The 26,477-nt window shown below is 43.8% G+C and overlaps 1 protein-coding gene across 1 annotated transcript in view; it reads left to right on the forward strand.

The window, feature by feature from the left end:
* CRABP1 (cellular retinoic acid binding protein 1) overlaps positions 1–13,912 on the forward strand; it is a 179,383-nt gene extending 165,471 nt beyond the window's left edge. Inside the window, exon 4 of the mRNA XM_063930433.1 lies at positions 13,724–13,912. Coding sequence (XP_063786503.1) covers positions 13,724–13,774 — 51 coding nt within the window. The 3' untranslated portion in view covers positions 13,775–13,912. The remainder of the gene's footprint in view (positions 1–13,723) is intronic.
* Positions 13,913–26,477: the final 12,565 nt, after the last annotated feature.

A 26,477-nucleotide genomic window follows, 5' to 3' on the forward strand; every position in this document is an offset into this window, starting at 1 on the left:
GTGTGTCGACATGTCTGAGGTGGAAGGCTATTTGAGGGAGGAAGAGGAGCAAAATGTGATAGTGACTGCGTCGGCACTGCCGACTGCTGATTGGGTAGACATGTGGAATGTTTTGAATGCAAGTGTGGCTTTATTGCATAAAAGATTGGACAAAGCTGAGTCTCAGAACCAAGCATGGAGTCAATCCATGGATATTGCTGTGTCTCAGAACCCATCAGGGTCACAGAAACGTCCTTTTACCCAGATAGCAGACACTGATACCGACACGGATTCCGATTCCAGTGTCGACTATGATGAGGCAAGATTACACCCAGGCCAAGAGTATTCAGTACATGATTGTAGCAATAAGGGATGTATTACATATCACAGAGGACCCTTCTGTCCCTGACACAAGGGTCTGTATTTTTAAAGAGAAGAAACGTGAGGTAACGTTTCCCCCATCTCATGAACTGAACGCACTATTTGAAAAGGCTTGGGAAACTCCAGACAAGAGGCTGCAGGTTCCCCAGAGAATTATTATGGCGTATCCTTTCCCCTCACAGGACAGGTTACGGTGGGAATCCTCTCCCTCGGTGGATAAAGCCTTGACGTGGTTATCCAAAAAAGTGGCCCTACCGTCCCCGGACACGGCGACTCTAAAGGATCCTGCGGACCGCAAGCAGGAAACCACTTTAAAATCAATTTATGCGACTACGGGAGCCCTCCTCAGACCGGCAGTTACGTCGGCATGGGTGAGTAGCGCTATTGCAGCTTGGGCAGATAACTTGTCGTCTGACATTGACACCCTCGACAGGGATACTGTTCTGTTAACTTTGGGTCACATCAAAGACGCAGCGTTATACCTAAGGGAGGCTGCGAGGGATATTGGCCTCTTGGGATCAAGGGCCAATGCCATGGCAATTTCAGCTAGGAGGTCGCTGTGGACCCGTCAATGGACTGGTGATGCTGACTCCAAGAGACTTATGGAGGCTCTGCCTTACAAAGGTGAAGTGTTGTTTGGGGATGGCCTCGCGGACCTGGTTTCCACAGCTACTGCGGGTAAGTCTTCTTTTTTGCCTTTTGTTCCCCCACAGCAAAATAAAACGCCTCAGTACCAGATGCAGTCCTTTCGGTCTCAAAAATTCAGAAAGGGGCGTGGATCGTCTTTCCTCACCAGAGGTAGAGGAAGAGGGAAAAGAACACCAGCTACGGCTAGTTCCCAGGAGCAAAAGTCCTCTCCGGCTTCTGCCAAATCCACCACATGACGCTGGGGCTCCCCTGCGGGAGTCCGCACCGGCGGGGGCACGTCTTCGGCTCTTCAGCCAGGTCTGGGTTCAGTCGGACCTGGATCCTTGGGCGCTAGGAATTGTGACCCAAGGGTACAAACTGAAGTTCAAAGACGTGCCTCTACACCGATTTTTCAAATCGGCCTTACCAGCTTCTCTCCCAGAGAGAACAATACTTGCAGCGGCAATACAAAAGCTGTGTCAACAGCAAGTGATTATCATGGTTCCCTGGTTACAACAGGGGAAGGGGTTTTATTCAACTCTATTCGTGGTCCCGATTCTAAACCTAAAATCCCTCAACCTGTATTTGAGGAGATTCAAATTCAAGATGGAATCTCTCCGAGCAGTTATCTCCAGTCTGGACGGGGGAGAGTTTATGGTCTCATTGGACATAAAGGATGCATACCTTCATGTCCCCATATACCCTCCTCATCAGGCGTTCCTGAGATTCGCTGTGCAGGATTGTCATTAACAATTTCGGACGTTGCCGTTTGGGCTTTCCACGACCCCGAGGATTTTCACCAAGGTAATGGCAGAAATGATGGTGCTCCTGCGCAAGCAGGGGGTCACAATTATCCCGTACTTGGACGATCTCCTGATAAAAGCGAGAACAAGAGAACAATTACTGAAAAATGTGGAGCTCTCTCTGAGGGTGCTACGACAACACGGCTGGCTTCTAAATTTGCAAAAGTCGCAGCTGGTTCCGACAACTCGGCTGTTGTTCTTGGGCATGATTCTGGATACAGAAAGACAGAGGGTTTTTCTTCCAGTGGAAAAAGCTCAGGAAATCCAGAACATGGTAAAGGCTCTGCTAAAACCAAAAAGAGTATCGATTCATCAATGCACTCGAGTGTTGGGAAAGATGGTGGCGGCCTACAAGGCCATTCCGTTTGGCAGGTTTCATGCAAGAGCTTTTCAGTGGGACCTACTGAACAAGTGGTCAGGGTCCCATCTCCAAATGCATCGGTTGATATGCCTGTCCCCCAGGGCCAGCATCTCTCTCCTGTGGTGGCTCCAGGGGGCTCACCTTCTAGAGGGTCGCAGGTTCGGAATTCAGGATTGGGTTCTCGTGACCACGGACGCGAGCCTCCGAGGATGGGGAGCGGTCATACAGGGAATAAACTTTCAGGGAATATGGTCAAGCCAGGAGGCTTGTCTGCACATAAATGTGCTGGAATTAAGGGCCATATACAACGGCCTGAGGCAGGCAAAGCACCTTCTTCGCAACATACCGGTTCTGATCCAGTCAGACAACGTCACAGCCGTGGCGCATGTAAACCGACAAGGCGGAACAAGGAGCAGAGCAGCAATGGCAGAGGCCACCAGGATTCTTCGCTGGGCGGAAAATCACGTGAGCGCCCTATCAGCAGTATTCATTCCGGGAGTGGACAACTGGGAAGCAGACTTCCTCAGCAGACACGATCTCCATCCAGGAGAGTGGGGACTTCATCAAGAGGTCTTTGCAGAAGTGACAAGTTGCTTGAGGACTCCCTCAAATAGACATGATAGCATCACGCCTCAACAAGAAGCTTTGGACGTATTGTTCAAGGTCAAGGGACCCTCAGGCGATAGCGGTGGACGCGCTGGTAACACCATGGGTGTATCAGGCGGTGTATGTGTTCCCTCCACTTCCACTCATCTCAAAAATATTGAGAATCATAAGAAGAACAAAGGTTCAGACGATACTCATTGTTCCAGATTGGCCTCGAAGGGCCTGGTATCCAGATCTTCAGGAAATGCTCACGGAAGATCCTTGGCCTCATCTTCTCAGAGAGTACCTGTTATAACAGGGGCCGTGTGTGTTCCAGGACTTACCGCGATAACGTTTGATGGCATGGCGGTTGAACACCAGATCCTAGCTAGGAAAGGTATTCCAGGGGAAGTCATCCCTACTCTACTTAAAACTAGGAAGGAGGTAACGGCGAAGCACTATCACCGTATCTGGAGGAAGTATGTGTCTCGGTGTGAATCCAAGTATGCTCCTATGGAGGATTTCCAGCTGGGTCGTTTTCTCCATTTTCTACAGACAGGAGTGGATATGGGCCTGAAGTTAGGCTCCATTAAGGTGCAGATTTCGGCCTTATCAATATTCTTTAAGAAGGAATTGGCTTCTCTTCCAGAAGTGCAGACTTTTGTGAAGGGAGTATTACACATCCAACCTCCTTTTGTGCCACCAGTGGCACCGTGGGACCTTAACGTGGTGTTACAGTTCCTTAAATCACATTGGTTTGAACCTCTTCAAACTGTTGACTTGAAATTTCTCACTTGGAAAGTGGTCATGTTATTGGCCTTGGCTTCGGCAAGGCGGGTATCAGAATTGGCGGCTTTGTCTCACAAGAGCCCCTATCTGATTTTCCATGTAGATAGAGTGGAATTGAGAACTCGTCTTCAATTTCTACCCAAGGTGGTTTCGTCGTTTCACATGAACCAACCTATTGTGGTGCCGGTGGCTAGGGATGTCTTGGAGGATTCCAAGTCCCTTGACGTGGTCAGGGCTTTAAAAATCTATGTAGCCAGAACGGCTCGTATTAGGAAAACAGAGGCACTGTTTGTCTTGTATGCGGCCAACAAGATTGGCGTGCCTGCTTCCAAGCAGACTATTGCACGCTGGATCTGTAACACGATTCAGCAGGCTCATTCTACGGCTGGATTGCTGTTACTAAAATCGGTAAAGGCCCATTCCACTAGGAAGGTGGGTTCTTCTTGGGCGGCTGCCCGTGGTGTCTCGGCGTTACAGCTTTGCCGAGCGACTACTTGGTCGGGGTCAAACACTTTTGCTAAATTCTATAAGTTTGATACCCTGGCTGATGAGGACCTCATGTTTGCTCAATCAGTGCTGCAGAGTCATCCGCACTCTCCCCCCCGGTCTGGAGCTTTGGTATAAACCCCATGGTCCTTATAGAGTCCCCAGCATCCTCTAGGACGTAAGAGAAAATAAGATTTTAAACCTACCGGTAAATCTTTTTCTCCTAGTCCGTAGATGATGCTGGGCGCCCGTCCCAGTGCGGACTTAACTCTGCAATAATTGTACATAGTTATTGATAAGGTTGCACACAGGTTGTGTTACTGTTGAAATCAGGCTGTTGCTGTTTTCTGTTGTTGTTCATACTGTTAACTGGTTTACTTATATACCATGTTGTGCGGTGTGTTTGTGGTGTGAGCTGGTATGTGTCTCACCCTTAACAAAATCCTTTTCCTCAAAATGTCCGTCTCCTCTGGGCACAGTTCCTATAACTGGAGTCTGGAGGAGGGGCATAGAGGGAGGAGCCAGTTCACGCCCATTAAAGGTCTTAAAGTGCCCATGTCTCCTGCGGAGCCCGTCTATACCCCATGGTCCTTACGGAGTCCCCAGCATCCTCTACGGACTAGGAGAAAAAGATTTACCAGTAGGTTTAAAATCTTATATTTTTTTTAATCAAATATTTACAATTACTTAGGTTCTGCATCATGTTTTAGAATCTGATTACTCCTTTTTACCACACACAAACATGGCACAACAATAATGTCAATCATTTTGCGAATTAATTATCTAAATGTGTTGACAACATATTAGGACACTCTTTGCTAACTCAATTGTGTTATTATTGTAATGTCGTCTAGAGAAAAAATGTAAAAGAGTTAAAATTCACACTGTAATTTGTATTGGTCATGGATTAATCTGCATGGCTGCCAATTAGACTGTCTGCAGGATCTTAGAATGATTGGAATCAAGAAATATTAATTAGATAATCAAATCAAGTGGTATTGTTACTGCATGCTAAAGACATTCTGCATGGCTGCCAATTAGTCTGTCTGCAGGATCTGAGAATGATTGGAATCAAGAAATATTAATTAGATAATCAAATCAAGTGGTATTGTTTCTGCATGCTAAGATCAATGTGCAGCTCAAAGAACATTTTCCTCCTCCAAAAAAATACAAAGATGTTAAAGAATAAATGTGATGTAAAAGATCCTGTTGTTGTTTGTAACAGTTATAATTATTGATGTTGTAAAAATTGACAAGGTGCTAAGTGTTATATATATTCTGACAATCCTACACTTACCGTGTTTACTTTCTTCTCTATACTGAAATCGGTGTCTATATTTTTTATGTTTTTTTGGGTGGCTGCCTGGACTGGCCTTTGCCTTTACCACTGTCGTGTTGGCGTGCTCTGGTGGAGCGCCTTGGTGGTGAGGACACTGGCGATAGAATTGTAGTCGTACCAGAACTGCTGGTTGGTTGCTGTTGGTGCTGGGATCTGAGTGTTTCATTGAGGTTAGTGAGGGTGGCATTAAGTTCACGTGTTGCAGAATTTTGATTTTCTAAAATTCTGGTGATAGATTCATTGATCATTTGATTGTTTTCTAAGATGTTGATATAGCTTTGCTGTTGTCTGTGCTGTTCTTCCATTATGCGTTGTAAGTTGCCCATGACATGTGTAATGTCTGCACGCATCATTTCCATGGTATTGGCAATTCTGGTGGTTGGTTCATTTTGGCGACTGATATTTCTGCTGATTCTTCTGAGGTGAGATGGTAGGCTTGAAGAAATTTATGTCTGCCTACACAGGCAATCTTGATTAGTGGCCTGCTGTGTAGCCCAACTGTCCCAAAACACTTGATCAGGGCCTTGTGCTACTGGTGTTGTTGGGCTGTGTTGTGGTGGTGGTGTGATTTGCTGTGGTGGTGTACTCACAGGTGCTGGGTGGCTGATTCCTTCGATTACTGGCTGCATTTGTAAAATGATTGTCTCATCCATGTCACTGTGTTGCTGCTGTTGCGTAGGGATGCTGCTACCAGTACTAGAATCTGGAATTAGAATCATTTTGCCGTTAGCTAGGCATATGTTAGAGAAATTAATACAAAGCAATAAACATGGAACACATGTATTTGAATGGTGCTTTCAGATATCCAGCATAGCAACATCATCACTCAGAACTTAAATACAGACATATTCCTGTTTGTGGCAAATGTGTCTGGTTACTTCATTCTTAAAGCAAGCACATGAGTTGTATGGTAGATCAGACATACTCCACCATAAAAACATACTTTAAACCATAATGTGTTGCCTTATAGTGTTTAAAACAAAAACATAGTAATGTTTTTGCATGTTGGTGCCAATGTTAGGACAAACACAAATGTGAAATTGAGGAAAAAAACCTTACTATTTGCCAAGCTTACACATGTGTTTATGTTGCAGCATCTTCCACACAATCTGCTACTGTATGGCTGAAGTGGACATACATATCTTTACTGGATGTGGACAAGGCCATTTTGCTCAGATTCCATTTGATGTTTTAGTGTTTTCGGTAAGAATAGCAGATTTGGTTGGATTTTTAGTTATTTAGTCTAATTAAATGGATTATTACGAGATGACTAATTTTGTTTTTATTTACAGTTTCTTACTCACAATCAAGATGAGGGGAGTGTGGTTGGCGTCTTGGAGGTGTGTCCAAAATTTGGAGTGGTGGGACCGAAGAAACTGTAGACCATCTTCGTGGCGGGGTAGCCTGCTGTGGTTGGCACTGGACATCAGACCTTGCTTTCTTTGTTGCCACATTTATTATTTGTTGGTGTGGTACAGGAGTCCGCCTTCTGCTGCTGAAGACTTCTTTTGATGGACCTAGGATTTAAAGTGTAATGTTGTTATGGCCATTCCTTTACAAACATAACCTATACTACAATGGACACTTTACCTGCTTCCGGTGCGTCATCATCATCATCAGATGTCATAGGAGTGACTGTAGGATGAGCAGTACTGCTTTTTTTCAACACTGTAAATCATGAAACAAATAAAAGAACTTATTTATTCATACTGTTGTTGATACAGCCACCCATTATGTTTATAAACATTACATCTTACAAGAATGGCTCTTTATTTACGGAATAACAATTACGCACACACAAAAAAAAAATTACAAACACACACATTGGCCAATAGCCATATGCACTATGGTAAGTGCAACACAGGAAAGAATGTACAGGACACAGACATAGGACACAATTACAAATACATACACTAACAAGCAAAAACACACACATCTTCATTTTCAAATGTAATGTAATTAATGAAAGATGCAATATAGAAAATGCTCTGTGATGTGGCACTACAAACACACATTAGCACAATATGAGCAAAACAAACAAACAAACAAACAAACAAACAAACAAAAACAAATAAAAAGCCATCATAATTGTAAGGTAACGAAGTCTGCAGTATTGTGTCAGGGTACCAATACAGCCTAAAACTGAACCAACAAATAGTGGGTTTGCCTTAAACAAGATTACATTCAGTACTAAAGAAATTACACATGTAACTGGCTTCAAATTGACTTTGCACTACTCCAGCCTCTAACATGTCAACCACTGTTTTGGAAACATTGCACATGGATAACTGAAATAAAAAACATAGTCCTACTTTCAAACTGTAAAATGTGCTAAAGGAAAACATTATTGCTGGACAATTCTATGACACACCAAGTCCAAACTACACATGGAAAATGTACTGTCCAAAAACCACATGACATACAGTAAAGTACTATGTGACATTGGCTTTTGTTGAAAACCTTACCCAAAACGATCTCTTTGCTGATGCACACTTGAAGATGTGAGCAATATGCAACATCACATGACACACATTTACAAAAAACATTAAGACAGAAGTAATGTAATAGAATGTTTAGACAAATACACATGCTCACCATCCTTCCTGGGCCGATCGGAATCACGGACATGGGTTGCAGACACTACTTCAGGAGGTATTAAACTCTGCATGGGCTCCTCATAGTCCAGATATCTGGCAATAAAGGGCTGTCCACCACCGGTTTTGCGAGCCGACTTCGCCTCCTTGGCCATTTTGGACTTGACACGTTGCTTTATGTCATAGTACCATTTGCAGCACGTGTCCTCCGTCCGCTTGACCACCCCCTCACTATTTAGAGCAGCAACAACTTTCGCCCACAATAATAATTAATAATAATAATTTTATTTATATAGCGCTCTTTCTCCCATAGGACTCAAGGTGCTTAACAGATACATAGCATAATATAGTACAGTAAATAATGAAGTACATTTTCATAAAATACAGAAGCATGAAGATACTAAAAGGGACAATTATGGGAATGCTTGAGTAAACAGAAAAGTCTTGAGTCTACTTTTGAAGGATTCTATAGTTGGGGCCTCTCGCACTGTGCGGGGAAGTGAGTTCCATAGAGTCGGAGCCGCATGACTAAAAGCTCGACCCCCAGATGAATTACGGGAGATTCTAGGTACTGCTAAAAGTCCTTCATCTACAGATCGCAGTAATCGAGTGGGGCAGTATGGGGTCAGAAGCTGTTTGAGGTACCTTGGGCCTTGGTCATGTAATGCTTTGAAACTCAGTAAGCCAATCTTGAAGATGATTCGCCATCGTACAGGCAGCCAGTGAAGGGAGTAGAGGATGGGTGTTATGTGGCTAGAACGGGGCTGGTTGGTTAATAGCCTGGCAGCTGTGTTTTGCACCAGCTGTAAGCGCTGCAATTCTTTTGCTGGGAGACCAAGGTAGAGGGCATTACAGTAGTCTAAACGAGATGATACAAATGCATGTATGACTTTTGGCATATCATCTGAGGGAATTAAGTGCTTGATTCTGGCTATGTTCCTCAGGTGAAAGAATGAGGATTTGATTGTGGCTGATATCTGATGTTTAAGTGTCAAGCCACCATCCAGGACAACGCCAAGATTCCGCACACGATCACTGGTCTGTAATTCTGAATCCCCGAGTGTAAGTCCAGTTGGTTGGCTATGCTGCAGTCTTGTCCTTTGATGTTGCGGTCGTATCATAAGGACCTCTGTTTTATCCGGGTTCAGTCGCAGCCAACTGGCGCTCATCCACTCCTGTAGTTCAGCTAGACAGCCATTAAGGGTTGCTATTGGGTTATCAGTGCCCGGAGCAAAGGACAAGTACAGTTGTGTATCATCTGCATAGCAGTGGTAGACCAGGCCATGGCGCCTGATTATTTCGCCCAATGGGAGCATGTATACTGCAAAAAGCATGGGGGATAGTATAGAACCTTGTGGGACACCACATGGCAATGACACTGGTGGTGATGAGTATAATCCAGATGATACTCTCTGTGACCTGCCTGTGAGAAATGATTTGAACCATCTTAGGACTGTGCCATCCAGACCACAGAAATGTATCAGTCGCTCAATCAGAAGCCCATGGTCCACGGTATCAAATGCTGCCGAGAGATCCAGAAGGATTAATATTGAACAGTCACCTCTGTCTTTTGCCATCAGAAGATCATTTAACACACACACCAGGGCTGTTTCAGTGCTATGTCTTCTCCTGAATCCTGATTGAAATGGATCATAAATATCATGGGTTGTCAGGCGGGTTTCCAGTTGATTTGCAACGACTTTCTCAATAACCTTTCCTAGGAAAGGAAGGTTTGATACCGGTCTGTAGTTGGTCATGCAGTCGGGATCTAAATTAGGTTTTTTAAGAAGCGGTCTAACAATTGCTTCCTTTAGGGGTCCAGGAAAAATGCCTGTCTGCAAAGAGCATTGAACAATTTTTGTAAAGACAGGACCAATTATATCCATACAACCTATTAGAAGCTTGGTTGAGGCTGGGTCCAGATCACAGGTGGTGGGACGCAAAATCCGAGCAATTTCAGCAGTGTCCTTTACATCCACTGGATCAAAGCTGGTCCATGAAGGCAGGTAGCTTATATTGGCGGGCTTTGTAATTTGGCACTCCTTTGATGGCACTGTGGAGATTCCAGCCCGGATGGTGGATATTTTATCTGCAAAGAAGTTTGCAAACTCGTTGCATCTTGCCTGGGAGAGGGTCTCATCAGTCTGCAGGCATGCTGGCTTGCAAAGCATCTCCACTGTACGGAAAAGTTGAGCTGGCCTATTGTTTGCTGCTGTGATCTCATTTGACAGGAACTGTGCTTTCTTACGAGTGATTGTCGATTGATATTCTTCGTTATGTTTTATTAGTTTTATTTTGTCATCCACTAGGTTAGTCTTCCTCCATCGTCTTTCCAGTCTACGCCCCCTTTTCTTGAGCTCACTAACACTGTTGTCGAACCATGGAGCTTGACGTTGTGGTTTACGAGGTCTTAAACGCACAGGGGCGATAATATCAATTGCAGCCATAACATCCCTATTATAATAACGGACTAGGGAACAGGGATCTTCACAGGCACCCTGTATAGCAGAGAGATCCAGATTTGCTGCAAGAGCCTGGGGAGTCATACCCCTCCTTGGACGATACCTGGTCAACTCCACGGGCAGAGATCTTATTTGAGGGGTTGCAACTGAGAACCAGAGGGAGTAGTGGTCTGACCAGATGACTGGGTTTATTTTTAGGTCAGTGACCTCTAATCCAATCTGAAAGACGAGGTCGAGAGTGTGACCACTTTTATGTGTGGCAGAGGGAATGACCTGTGTGAAGCCCAGACCATTCATTGTGCACAGGAGGTCTTGGCCAAGGCGTGAGAGCTCATCATCCACCCATTCATTGAAATCCCCGAGGATGAGCCATCTTTGATGTTCCAGAACCAGGCCAGCAACAGTGTCTGCAATTTCTTGTAGAAATATCTTTCCATCTCCAGGTGGCCGGTAAATAAGAAGTAGTCTGAAACCTAATCCTGTCGAACTCCGGGCAGCAATGCACTCAAATGAGCGAGTAGTTTCAATAGGGTGGACCCTAAGTTTAAGTTCTTTTTTGAAGCAGATAGCCACCCCGCCACCCCTGCGGTCCAGTCTTGGGTTGTGGATGACAGAGTAGTTTGTTGGTACTGCAGCCTCCAATATAGGTGCTGCATTTTCATCTAGCCAGGTCTCTGTAATACAGGCTAGATCTGCAGATTCAATAAGGTCAGCAATTGTTGCAGTCTTGTTTCTTATAGATCTGGCATTACAAAGGACTGACCTGATTGGGCATACCAGAGGGCCTTCAGTTTTCTTTATGTTAAGTGCAGGAGCTCTGGGTATGGGGGTCACAAAGTGAGAGTAGACAGTTCTGTCCTTCCAAACACAGGGCCGTCTTTTGGGTATCACTTCTATTTGATTGTTCTTTGAGTATGGGGGTGAGCAGGTGGGCAAAGGACTTAGATGGTTACCGGGGGAAATACATTTCCGGCCTGCTCGCTTCCCACGAATGCGCCTGTGTTTTCTTTTTAAAATGCCAAGGGATTGGAGAATAGAAGCCTGTGATGGTGTGATAGGAACTGCAGAGCGTGGTGGGCGGAGTGAAAGAATGAAGCTGGAGCAATACGTATACATTTGGTCATCAATGACAGATTACTATAAATTTGAACTGCATATGATGATGAGAAAGGGAGAGAAAGCAGTGTTTGTTTTTTGTTTTTTTGTTTTTCCTTTTTGTGTTTTGTTTTCCCCCAATTCGGTATGTGATCCAAAATTATAATGGGATTATGAACAAAGTTATTGCTATAACCTATTGTGTATATTTGAAGCAAGTAATAAATAAAATAACTGCTGATTTAGTCAATTATCCTTGGATAGGCAGCCTTTTGAAAAGGTGTTAGAAGCCAATTCCTACTGTGTAGGTGTGGAAAGTCTCAGTGTGAGAGGCCTTTGAAGTAGATTTTTTTTTTTTGTGGGGGTAGAAGTGATAACATGTCCTGGAAATGGATCCTGATTTTAAACAGTGAGCCTTCAGCAATTCAGAGCCTGAATATACTGATATTAGTAGATTAATGCAATAAATCAGTTATTTGTAGCTCAGAGAACAGAGGTGGATGATGTCTAAGTGAGGGGCTGGATGTAGCCAAAGATAGGTTGTAATCCACAGTACCTTATCTGGGTAATGTCCAATGCAGAGTACAGCAGCTGCTAAACTGAAGGATTTCTCAGTGGAGATATGCAGAGGATTCAGTCCAGGATTCAATCCAGTGTGTATCTCAGCGCAGGAATGCAATCCGTTGGTTTTGATGAAATGTCCGCGTAGAGTAGTACAAGTTCAAGATAAGTCCTTGGATATTTATGATGATTCATAGGTCAGTTGTGGTGAATTTAAGCTGTTTTATGGAGATGATCAGGAGCATACAAAAGGTGAGGCAGCCATCTTGGGCGCCAGTCTGTATATACCGTCTTCTTCCGTGTTGGCACCTTGGCGGACTCAGGCCCAAATAGCTGCCGCTGATACTTCATCAGCTCCCGCACCAATGCCACATTTTCAGCATAACTAAACTTTACATTCCGCCCAGTCTTAGTAGTGGTGCGTGGCTGCGGAGCTGTCTGACTGTCACTATCACTGTCACTTGAGGCTGCTGCAGCAACCTCACCCACCACCTCAACCTCACTAACCTCACTCTCACTCACCTCCTCCACCTGACCAACCTCCTCCCCCTCACTCACACCCTCCACCTCACTCACCTCAGCCACCTCTGAGTCAGATATAATTGTGTGGTTCAACAATTAACACAGAAAAAAAAATAAGACAAACAACACACTCCTCCACTACCACTGCACAACACACACACACACACACACACACACACACACACACACACACACACACACACACTGACAAGGGACTATAAAGCAAAAAAACTTGGACAAAAAAAGAGACAAAACCAAAAAAAACAAGACTACAAGAATGACAAGACTACTTTCAAACACAATACTACACTCAGAAATCGCTAACAAAACTCCTCACCAAACCAACTACTCACCAACCTCCACAGCACAACCTCCCTCCTCACCACTAACTAAACCCACGAGGTGCGGACGGTTTGGGGCGTATTTATATGGTTGCGTACAGACACTCCTACATCTGAAACACAACCAATCACGAACGTGGATGAAAATCGAAACTAAAAGTGAAAATGCGGCCGTGGTTGTTAAAAAACCCTGCCGCGTTTAACATTGAAAAAAAACAAGTAAAAACAACAGAAACACGAACGCAAACGTCAATTGCGGCCGTAAATGGGCCAAAAAAATACGACTGCCATCGACATCGGAAAACACGAAAACCAATTACTCGACAGCTTCGTAAATTAGCGTAAATAGATTCAAAAAGTTGCATGAAAATGCACCCGATAAAAAATGAGTTTAAACTCTACATAAACCGACTCAAACACGAATATTAGTAAATAAACCCCCAAGTTGTGTTTACATGCAATTGTGAATGAGGCCTTTTCTTTGCTGAGGCATCTCTGAGAGCAGAGGGTAGGTGAGACTTGAAGTGTGCTGTGCAGACTAATATGGCACACCAGTGCAAATCCACAGTATTTTTTTTTATACATATCAGTATGCATTGTAAATGAGATTGGTTACTAATTAATTAGTATCCATATAAATAAAGGATAATAATAAATAGTAATAATATAGATGTGTTTTAGAATTAAATGTAATATTAATAAGTGAATGCAAGTGTCAGCATCATGAAAATATTGCTGCTATATTGCTATTTCATTTTTGCACGCATGTAAACTAATTCTACGCTTTCTATGTTACAGGTTTTCGGAGCAGATGACGTAGTCTGTACACGAATATATGTGAGAGCATGAGACAGGGACTTGTCTGGGCTCTCGGAATCTTCTATCAGTAATGTAGGGATCATTTTCCTGTCACACCAGTCCACTTGTTGTATACTTTGAGATTTATAATAGTGTTGTCGTTCACTAGTAAAATCAGACTGAATTTAATTGAAAGTAAATCTCTAATGAAGTTAAAAACTCTCATTGTGTATTGGTGCTATCTATTTCTATATAAATATATATACACACAACCAAGCACTTCTGCTTCTAAGTTGTACCACTTTGGCCCTCATTCCGAGTTGATCGTTTGCTAGCTGCTTTTAGCAGCATTGCAAACGCTAAGACGCCGCCCTCTGGGAGTGTATCTTAGCTTAGCAGAAGTGCGACCGAAAGGTTCGCTTAACTGCTTCAAAATATTTTCATGCAGTTTCTGAGTAGCTGCAGACCTACTCCTACCTTGCGATCACTTCAGACTATTTAGTTCCTGCTTTGACGTCACAAACACGCCCTGCGTTCGGCCAGCCACTCCCCCAATTCCCCAGGCAACGCCTGCGTTTTTACCTGACCTGCCTGCGTTTTTTAGCACACTCCCGGAAAACGGTCAGTTACCACCCAGAAACACCCACTTCCTGTCAATCACTCAGCGAATAGCAGTGCGACTGAAAAGCGTCACTTGACCTTGTGTGAAACTGCATATATTTTTGTGAAAGTACGTCGCGCGTGCGCACTGCGGCCCATACGCATGCGCAGAAATGCCAATTTCTTTGCCTGATCGCTGCGCTGCGAACAACGGCAGCTAGCGATCAACTTGGAATGACCCCCTATGTTCAGGACCAGTATGGGATACCGGCACACGGTATGCGGAATGTCAGTATACTGACATTGGCATCCCATGTGCCAGAATGCCAGCAGGGGGGGCAAGTGCAACGAAGCCCCTTGCGGGCTCGGTGGCTCGCCACAGGTTCTAATTCTCCCTCTATGGGTGTCGTGGACACCCACAGAGGGAGAATCAAGTACTTCGCCGGTATTTCGACGGCAGGCTAATACCCCTGACGGGATCCCGGCATCGGTATTGAGACAGCCGGGATCCCGACTGGCGGTATTGTAACCACATATCCTGTGTTCTGCAATTTCAACTCATACACATTACATCCTAGCCTAATTACTCTTATGAAGAACCCACTACTCTGTTATATTTTGGTTATTTTACTTTAAATTAACAGGGTATCTCAACTTTGCAAGAAATGTTTCCCCCTGTGACCACCTAAAGTGGGTTGGTAATACTGTGTATCACAAATATACATAATGAGGCCCGCAAGGGGCTTTCTAGCACTCGCCCCGCTGCCGTTATTCTGGTGGCCGGGATCCCGGCCACCAAGAGTCCATCCCCAACCCTTATGGGCAGTGTTATTAATAGCAATAATGTTGCATTTACCATGTCAAAGAAACAGTCAAATACGCAAAGACATAATTATCATTTTAATTCAATTAAAATCACTACACATTCACTGCTTTAAAAGATTAAATTGAAATATGCTTTATTGCTGCAGGTCAATTGCTAATATCACTGTAATAATGCAAATAGATCGCAGCAGCAACATTACTACAGTATTATTATAAGTGGGAGGGATTCAGGTGCAATCAGCCAATCAGAAGTGGCAATTAACTGTCATCAGTTTGTATTTTGCACCAGAGGTTGAGCACCCGAAAGTGAGTTTCCACTAAATAAGCACATACCAGGGATGTGCGGTGAGGTAAATGGCTCAGGAGGCATTGGCTAGCACCAGAGCCAGATGTATACACAATATATGAGCCAAAGGGTTCATGTGGACGTTATACACAGATGCAGCAGTATATACTGCTGGAAATTTGGTGAGTTTTGATCAGAGCTGTGCGAAAAAAAAATAGGAGTGCCTCACCTGCCATAGACTTGAATAATACAAAGAAGATATTTCTAATCTTTGTATTTTTAATATACACTGCTCAAAAAAATAAAGGGAACACTTAAACAACACAATGTAACTCCAAGTCAATCACACGTCTGTGAAATCAAACTGTCCACTTAGGAAGCAACACTGATTGACAATCAATTTCACATGCTGTTGTGCAAATGGAATAGACAACAGGTGGAAATTATAGGCAATTAGCAAGACATCCCCAATAAAGGAGTTGTTCTGCAGGTGGTGACCACAGACCACTTCTCAGCTCCTATGCTTTCTGGCTGATGTTTTGGTCACTTTTGAAAGTTGTCGGTGCTTTCACTCTAGTGGTAGCATGAGACAGAGTCTACAACCCACACAAGTGGCTCAGGTAGTGCAGCTCATCCAGGATGGCACATCAATGCGAGCTGTGGCAAGAAGGTTTGCTGTGTCTGTCAGCGTAGTGTCCAGAGCATGGAGGCGCTACCAGGAGACAGGCCAGTACATCAGGAGACATGGAGGAGGCCGTAGGAGTGCAAAAACCCAGCAGCAGGACCGCTACCTCCGCCTTTGTGCAAGGAGGAACACTGACAGAGCCCTGCAAAATGACCTCCAGTAAGCCACAAATGTGCATGTGTCTACTCAAACGATCAGAAACAGACTCCATGAGGGTGGTATGAGGGCCCAACGTCCCCAGGTGGGGGTTGTGCTTACAGCCCAACACCGTGCAGGATGTTTGGCATTTGCCAGAGAACACCAAGATTCGCAAATTCGCCACTGGCGCCCTGTGCTCTTCACAGATGAAAGCAGGTTCTCACTGAGCACATGTGACAGACGTGACAGAGTCTGGAGACGCCAAGGAGAACGTTCTGCTGCCTGCAACATCCTCCAGCATGACCGGTTTGGCAGTGGGTCAGTAATGGTGTGGGGTAGCATTTCTTTGGGGGGCCGCACAGCCCTCCATGTGCTCGCCAGAGGTAGCCTGACTGCCATTAGGTACCGAGATGAGATCCTCAGACCTCTTGTGAGACCATATGCTGGTGCGGTTGGCCCTGGGTTCCTCCTAATGCAAGACAATGCTAGACCTCTTGATGCCATTGATGCTATGATGCCATTGATGCTATGGACTGGCCCGCCCATTCCCCAGACTTAAATCCAATTGAGCACATCTGGGACATCATGTCTCGCTCCATCCACCAACGCCACGTTGCACCACAGACTGTCCAGGAGTTGGCGGATGCTTTAGTCCAGGTCTGGGAGGAGATCCCTCAGGAGACCATCTGCCACCTCATCAGGAGCATGCCCAGGCGTTGTAAGGAGGTCATACAGGCATGTGGAGGCCACACACACGACTGAGCCTCATTTTGACTTGTTTTAAGGACATTACATCAAAGTTGGATCAGCCTGTAGTGTGTTTTCCCACTTTAATTTTGAGTGTGACTCCAAATCCAGACCTCCATGGGTTAATAAATTTGATTTCCATTGATAATTTTTGTGTGATTTTGTTGTCAGCACATTCAACTATGTAAAGAACAGAGTATTTAATAAGAATATTTCATTCATTCAGATCTAGGATGTGTTATTTTAGTGTTCCCTTTATTTTTTTGAGCAGTGTATTTTATATAGTCAATACTCTGGTATATACTTTAGTATGACAGGAAAAGCTCTGTCTCACCTGCCACACCTCACTGGCACATATGTGGCTATGTGGTGGTCAGCATAGGGTGCTTTCTGCATGTCCCTAATAGCATAGGGGATCATAAAAGTACAATGGATCTCAGCATGGCTATAAATGCATACAAAGTTGGGTTCGGCATGATTTGCTGACGGTACAACGGCATCCCGGTCATCAGTATGCCGGCAGCAGGGCGAGCGCAAAGAGTCTCCTTGTGGGCTTGCCATGCTGTGGGCTCGGTGGCTTGCTGCGGCTCGCCACAGGTTCTCTTCCCACTTTATGGGTGTCGTGGACACCCACGAGTGGGAATAGCCCCTATGAGCCGGGATTCTGGCTGTCAGTATTGTCAGCAGTCGGGATTCCGGCGTTGGTATCCTGACTGCTGGCAAATTAACTGCATCCCAAAAAGTCCTGGTGCACATGTTAAAATTTTTTGGGGAAAACAAGTTGCAAATTGCCTCTAAGTCCAACTGTATATGAGCGCCAATATGTGCAAATATATTCTGAGTATCCCACTAATCTAAGTAAATTTACACCAAGCCACTGCCATTAATTGTTTTAGACTAGCTTTGTTTTTTTTTTATTCTTTACTTACAAATTATTATTTTGCCACTTGAATCGAATCTATCAATTGAGCTATATATATTGTAGGCTCCAAACCCATTAGGTACTTTCCAGCATATAGCTCTCAAATGATTTATACTTAATTAGTGCAGATGGCAATAATAACTTCACTATTTCTGTACCATTCACAGTTATAACTAGCACCTTTAAGACTAGCACCTGAATTCATTCTATTGTGCCATTTACAAAATCTGCAATATCCATGCATTATGCCTTAATAAAACATTTCTATGTAACCAAGCCTCCAGTTGACAAGTAGTTCTCAGTAAAACTTTTGTATATCCACTGGCACTGTTGCCTTCAGAGATTATTGTGTGACCCATAACACAGCTCTGACCCTGTTGCTGCAACAGAATTATTGGTTCCGCCATTTACAGTATACAGTATGCTTATGATTTGGCTTGTATTACAAATGTTTCTAATGTATTATGGTTCACCCAGTGTCGGACTGAGACATGAAAGGCCCATCGGGGGGATGCAGTTATAGGGGCTCATACTTAGGTGTGTGGCCAGCCTCCACAGAGGCTTGAAATACACAATAGTTTAGTGCAGTGTAATGCAACATATTGACAATGCTAAATTCCTTTGTCGTATAAACAACCCTTTATGAAGCTAAGAACACTGTACGCTGTTTACTTAAGAAGTACCGTAATGGTACGCTATCTGCGTAGCGATCGCTCAGCCGTAGGCGAGACGCTCAAGCGTCACGTTCGCTCACGGCCCAGTGATCACAGGACACGTTATTGGTTATGTCTAGGGGAATGATTCGCTGTAGCGTAGCATACGCTCGAGACCACGAGGAGGTCACCAGCGATGCAGACGCTTACAACACTATACCTTTATGTTAAAACCTTATACCAATGAAATACACTGAATACCTTAATGTGAGTACAGGGTGTAAGTGCAACCTTGTGTAACCTGACTATCTACAAAGCTGCTTGAGCGTCACCGACGCTCAAGTGAACACTTATCACTATAGAAAATATCCAGATACTGGTTTAGGTTCCAAGGCCTATTAACTGTATTATGTCTAATATACTTGTAAAAGGGGATAACAGTACATATGATACACTACAATATAACAGAGACTTCCTAACCACAGATCTAAACAATAAATACAAAAAGACAATACTATACTAACCTGAATGCTATACAATACAATGCTATAATACTATGAGAGATATAAGAGTAAAGAAGAGAGAGAGAGATGGAGAGAGAGAGAGGAATTGGCTCACAGAAAGACAATGATTACGGAGAGAAACTTACGCACAAAGGGTAACGATCGCAAGCGCCTCTGGACAGCCAGCTTCCCGATTATCAGCAATGATAACAGTTTGAAGAGAAGTAAAGGCTGGATGTCACAGGCCCGTCTTTTATGCTACTCACACAATGCAATCTATTGGTCCCTACAGTCTCACTGTCCATTGGACGCAGGAACTCGGCTTCGCATTATAACAAAGGTCACAAGTTGATTCATATCAGTGGCCCTGGTTATGCAAAACAATGGGTGATAACTAACACATTCCTGTCTTCTGGAGGGGGTATTGTTTGGCGAATACAAAACAGAATCCTGTCTGGGTTCTGTTCTATATTCATGATGTCCACTTTCAGTTGAGACAATGACATCTCAGCCCTCATTCTCCTGTATACAAATCCAGCCCCATTTGTAAACACAGGTGTTGACCCTCCTCATTGAGTCTCAAAAGCTCAGTGTAATTAAAGACTATTGTACTCCGTCTGCGGGAAAGATACTGATTTGGAGTACAATTGATCTTCAATTACTATTCCTGTGTTTACCTTATGCATGTGTAGATATGAGGCCCTCTTAACATGCAAACTATTGTTTGGGGGATCTCTGAGGTCAAAGAGACATTTGAGACCTACTGATGCCTGTCTCCAACTGTTCAGATGCATGACTAAGTAAGGACAAATAATAATAAATAAATGGACATAACTTCTTATGTCCATAACTATTCGCACGAGCAATTAATCTGCTCCAAACCAACACCGGAATATTGCTATTTAAATACTCTTCCGATAGGTACCAAACACCACTGTCTGACTCCTGTTCGACCCTTCGCACAATACAAAGAGGGATTCCTCCGTTCAGGGACATTCTATATTAACCAAACTTTCAGAATCTATCAAAGGGACCATAATCTATAAACTACATTAATTGTGAAAATATGTAACGAATGAGTCGCACGCTACGACTACGTAAACTCTACCGTAAATACGCATACCGCGCCTGTGAGTGCACGCTATTGCGGGTATGCGCCTCCACGGGAGAGCGCACGCACGCGCAGCGCGGACCAGTGTGCGGTGCAAATATGGCAACGTGCATAGAGACATTTTTCTGACTTCGACAGTCCACCCTTTGGCAGTCAATAATAACTGCCACAAAACATTTAAGGAGAAAAATGTAAGTCAGGGGTTAATTGATTTCCATGGTGGGGTAAGGAAGAAGAGAGGAGTAGGTGTGAAAAGGGTATGACCTAGTGAGAAAGTAGAAGCATGTGTGTATGAGTCCATGTTTGGGGGGTCATGTATCATCGTGCCGTACGTGTGGTAAATCAAGCTTCGAGGTATTGCGAAGTATACATTTGAATTCCTTCTTATCCCGTACTAAGGGTCTGTGGATGGGCTGTCAAACTCTACCGAGCTCATTTCGGCTGTGGTTGTAACAAAATGGGGATGCACATTTTAATTGATGATACATGAATGGGGGAGGTATGTGGTTGCTGATATCTGTGCCTGTATTCCCTATCGTCTATGTGTGTTATTACCTGAGGGTTGTAGAGATGAAGATAAAGAACACTTATGGAGAATGCAATGATATTCTATGTCAGGGAAATGTACATCTGTCGTTGAGGTTGTGTTCGGTATCTGTTGAGAGTCGTCTTCTTTGCGCTGTATTGCTCCTTAGGCATGAGCAAATAGCTTTGTCTGAGCCATCAGATTTACAAAAAAATGTTGGGCTAGCGTGAGTTTAAAAGTACTAGGGAAACTGGGGATCCATGGCAAAGTTCATCAAGTGTCCATTTCTCAAGTGGTCAAAAGCTGCATCTTTGGTCTTGTCTGTTGTCTTGTCTGTATACCGTCTCGTCAACTTCCTCGTCCAAGGGGTCTTTGTATCTTGGAGAAAAGCAGAAAAACAGGTGAAAGAAACGGACCGCATAATCGCATTTTTCATCACATTCTGGTTTCTATCATTGGGTCATAAATCAAATCCAGGTTAATTACAGTTTCCTCACTCCTCAAGCTCATCACTTTTGTACTTTGTTTGCACCTCATTAAAGCCTGCCCGCATCTAAATATCAATCCAATCGATATAATGACACCCAAGATACATAGTAGAAACTTTCCAACATCCATTATGACTCCTTGAGCCCAGTCTCCCAAACCGGAGAACCAATTTCGCGGGTTCAACCATGACACCCAACCAGTCAGCTCATTACCTACAGCAGCAAGGGTGAGATTGTGTTTTCGACGAAATTCCCACTTTAATTGCAGAATATCATCCATCTTTTGGTCTATGACCTCTACCGGATCCTCGGTGCTATTTGTGATATACGTGCAACACTTTATGCCGTACTGTGTTGCCAATGTAACACAATATCCGCCTGTTACTGCTGTAAGGTAATTAAGAACCATCCTATGCTGAACTAGTTCTGTTTTGTAAGCTTGAAGTTCTCTTCCAGTGTATCTAAACGTGTCATCATACATTTCAGTGATATTATCTAACAAATTGGCGAGTGCGGAAATGTATTTATAATTCATCACTCCTCGAGCGGTACGAGTGAAATCTAACGCTACCAGAACCTGAATCCCGGTGGATTCATGGATAAGATCAGAGGCCGGATGCTCTAACCTTTCTGACAGTTGTCTTTTAACCCGGTGCTCGTAGTGAGTGTGAGTATAAGGAGCTTGGGCACCACGGTGTATGTCCTTCATTTTGTCATGTGTAACAGTCATCACTTCAGGCAATACTTTTCCAATATAACACAATCCTTCAGAGTTTGGGGCAAGCCACTTGTACGCCTTTCTCCCGCATATGAAATATGCATCATCGGGGAGAACATATGGGACGGAGAAGGACATGACCATGTTACAAACCTTCCAGGTGAAATCTCCTGACCCTAATTCTTCCAACTGCTTAATGCACGTATCGGTTTGTACGATATGTGCACAGTATCCTGGTGATACCTCTCCAACTCTAGTAATCCTATTTCCTAAGGTATATCGATACCGGAAAGATTTTCCTCTACTGGCTATATGGCGTACGAGCTCTGTATCTGTAGGCATTCTATCTGCTCTGTGTGAAAAGGTCATGGTAAGGTTGCTCCATGACACTTCCCAATTTCCCGGTTTTCTGGGATTGGAGATGTTAAAACATAAGAGGGACCTATCCACATGGTATTGGTGGAGCTTCAAACTAGGAGGGCTGGAGATATTAAACCTCCGGTCCACCGGTCTCCCACCACTTAGCTCAAGTACCTCCCCTAACGTTAAAGGAAATGGTACTAGCCCTGATTTACTGTGACCCTGGGGTACTTGAGAGCATACCCAACAATCTGTTTGGTTTAACACGTTACCCACTAAGGAGTGATAGTCACTCAATGGATGCCGGTCTATATGGATATTAAAACTAGATTGGCATTTCTTTATGCATCCATCTTCAACCAGATTATCACAGAGCCTACAGATACAACTTTCTTTTTGAACTAACATTCCTTCACAGTTGTTTACAAATAACATGGTTGTTAGATCGTGCCCGGTACTCGCCTTTGCTTGGTGATTGGGTTGCTATTGGAAATTTACACCTCCGTCTCAGTCATCAGGACCTTTCTGGATCCTTTCTCGACCTCACTGGTACTCTCACCGAAACAGACTGCTCTGGTCAACATCATGGTTAACGGGAAAATCCATGTCACAGTCTCTTGGGGCAAGTCCATCTTACAGGAGGAGAAAAGAAGAAATTTGTAAAGGGGGTATAAGAAAATCAGTTTGAGGGGGAGAGAACTCGTTACGATAATAAGTTCTCTCGTTTTGTTGTTCTTTTTGTTCTGCTGTCCTCTCAAAAGGTGCTGTCTCTTCAGTCTTCCGAATGAACCTTCTGGTGATGTAATCTTTCTTCCTAACTAGCGATCTTTCTGTGTGGAGCAAAAATCTGGCATTACCATTGGTTAACACTTAGGGGTGACATACCATCTTTAAATCATGGAAACATGAGTGAGGAGAGAGAGAAAATAAAAAACAAAAGAGATAGAGAACAATTCATGTGCATATATACATTACATAACCCGACAATAACCACCAATAAGAGAAGAGAAACAAAGCATTTTTAAACGTTGTCAACATTAAGAAAACATTGTCAGACTATTAGGCTGTCGTATCTACGTGTCTAATGGTTTCCTTGAGCAGTCCCTCCCCACCAGCACTTGCATTATTCCACTGTCTGTATCTGGCCAGAATACATTGTGGTGGATAGGTCATGCTGGGGTTTGGTAGACTTCTGCAAGGACCAAGCGAATATGCAATGTTTGAATTCTTACCAATAATCGTCAGAGATGGGGATAGAGAGAGAAAGAAAAAACATTTTTCACAAATACATTTACAACGTTTAACCTGGTCATTCCTGTGTCTTCAGTGAATGACCTCCCAATTTACTAACCGTTACCTCAGGCTTACCATCAGTCCTAATGATCACCTTTCCTAACTATATATTATGGGTGTGGCCCAAAATTCTTCCTATATGATCCCTGCTTGTAATTTGGTGTGTCATAACTTTTGCTCATTTTCATGTCTAGGGGGTCTGATTTTATGTGGGCTGTTGCAGTTACTGGCATAATGCCCTTCTCTTTTGCACAGATCACAAATCCTTAAGTTCCTCCATGTGCCAATGGCCTGGGGTTTTGGTTGATTTGATGCCTCCTCAAACGCTCGGATGTTCATCATCATCAATCGTTTCCCCTGTACTTCCCTGATTCTTTGGTTTTTATGATTATGGTGTTGTTTTTCTCTTGACCTACAATCTCTTGCAATGTGTCCCTTTTTATGACAACTGTAACAGACTTTCATATCTGGATTTCTCGCAGGGGTGTGTGGCTTTTGTTGGGGTGGTCTTGTGGTTTGGGCCTGAATATTTGCTGCCATTAACTTATCTTTTAGTGACTCTCTGTACCTGGTGCTATTCTGATCATGATTAATGACGGCCTCTCTTAGTGCGGCCACCGAGATCTCTCTCCAGTTTGGGTTGGTGGTCTGTACCCTTGTTTTTAATTCATCCTTTAAACCATTCATTAATACCTTAACCGCTATTCCTTTATGTTGTGCATTTGTCTTGATGTCTGCGATCCCAGTGTTCCTAGCCATTATTTGCAGTGCTCGATTGAAATAATTAGAAACATTTTCCTTTTCGTTTTGCCTTATGGAGAAAATTTCACTCCACTTGACAGTGGTTGGGAAATATATTCCTAACTGTCGGTTAATCTGCCTAATACATTCCTGATTGTGTTCCTCCATACAGGGTACCTCCATGTTTAATTTACAATCAGCAATGAATTTTTCAGGGTCAACCCTGGAGGGCAAACATGCCCTCAGCACTGTCCGCCACTCTTTGTTGGTGGGTTCTGTGGCGTTTCCTAGTTCTTTAATAAACCTTTGGCATTTGGCTAGATTTTTCCCAGGATCAGGAAATTCGGACATAATTGATCTCAATTCGGTCCGGGACAAGAGACAGCGCATTGCACTGTCCTTGACGGGAATGATTCCCTGATCGTCAGTCTTCCCATTGGGGACTGAGATCACCCTGGCCAGATCGAGCTCAGTTACATCATCTTGTGTTGGTCTTACAATATGGGGTACCTCTGTTTGTGCGTGATATGAAACATTGTACGTACCTGTGGACACGACCTCACCTGACCCTCCGTTAGGGGGTTCGATTATTGCCTTTACCAATTTGGTCGTGTCCACCTGGATGGCTTTTGTGATGGTTGCTGGAAGAGGTGCTGACATCGTTCTGGGCTCACTGTCTTGTTTGTATTCCTGAGGGAGGTTTGACATGGGGGGCAACTTGCACAGGTTAATAGTTGTACATTCAACAGTATTACAATAATCATAGTTACATTTATTACACTTATTCTTATAATCTATATTACAGTTGCTAAGAGCGTTTTTATTGTTCCACTTTTGTGCTTTTCTCTCCGCAATCAACTCCTCTCCTGCTGCCATGTCTCTCCCCTCAAGATAAGAGTCAGAAAAGTCAATAGACTCTTTTTGTAATTCACTTTCCTGTTGCCATAACTGTAAATATTCATAATGTTTATTTTGTCTCTTCGTTGGTTCAACGAGACTTATCCTCCTCCTTAAATTTTGTAACACTACTGGACTGAAGCTACCTATTCTTGGGAATTTGTCCCTGTCTTGTACAGTCATTCTCTCCCATTCATCACATAAAACTTCAGCGTGATTTCCATATTTCTTACACATCACATATCGTGCCGACCCGATGGATCGGTTCTCTGAATCAACCCGAACCGAGGTTGATCGCCCCCTACCTGAACAAATGGCCCCCATAATCTGCAGGCGTTGCCTATTCCTCCTTGAATATCAAGGCTTTCAGCGAACCCTTACAAACAAACCAAGATGTCCTTGGGCAGGCCGGCGGTGGTGGTTTATCAAGTACCCCACTTACTTCTCGCCCACGTTGGCCTGTGCTGCAATCACTGTAGCCAGAGCTGCTGTACCCAACCTAGGGCCCCTGTGAACCTTTATTTACTGGGGCGCTTTCCCCAGCAAGTATCGGTTGTTGGATAGTTCCTGAGTGACCAGCGAACTTCCCTTCCCAAAAAATAAAAAATTACACAAATCACGTCAGAATGTACAAATAGCGTTTGTGACCACTTTACTCTAATGGTATTAGGTCAGATTACTAACTACTGCACACAATTACGTGCGGTCCAATCGTTCAGTACACGAGCACTACTTGTCATGTACTGAAAGATCAATGGAATCGATGTTTCCGGCCGCGATTCCTTCAGCGAGAGCTTGTATGGCCTATATGGGTTCTGCACCAACACCCCAGGCGTTGTGCCACTGTACTTTTATAGCGGACCTCTTTGTCTATTTTACCTGTTACCTTATGACCTCCTGGTCTGTTACCTTATGACCTCCTGGTCTTGTTACCTTATGACCTCCTGGTCTTGTTACCTTATGACCTCCTGGTCTTGTTACCTTATGGTCCGCTATACTCTAATGCTCAAATATTATTTAACCAGAGATGCCTCCCTAGCCACCGTATATGTCACTTACACGTATGTCCCTCGACGAGTACTCGGCTTTTCCTTTTGGTTCCACCTTTTAAATTGTATAAACACACTCACTCAACACATGTACACTTTGTTTCTATGTCTATTTCTGCGCAGAAATTGTCTTCAGGCCAAGAGTGTTACCAATTAGGAGCAGGATCTGTTAAACTAAATTTCAGATTTTCTAAAAATAGATTTGCGTTATT

The sequence above is a fragment of the Pseudophryne corroboree genome, chromosome 6 (genome assembly GCF_028390025.1).
Source record: "Pseudophryne corroboree isolate aPseCor3 chromosome 6, aPseCor3.hap2, whole genome shotgun sequence".
NCBI lineage: Eukaryota > Metazoa > Chordata > Amphibia > Anura > Myobatrachidae > Pseudophryne > Pseudophryne corroboree.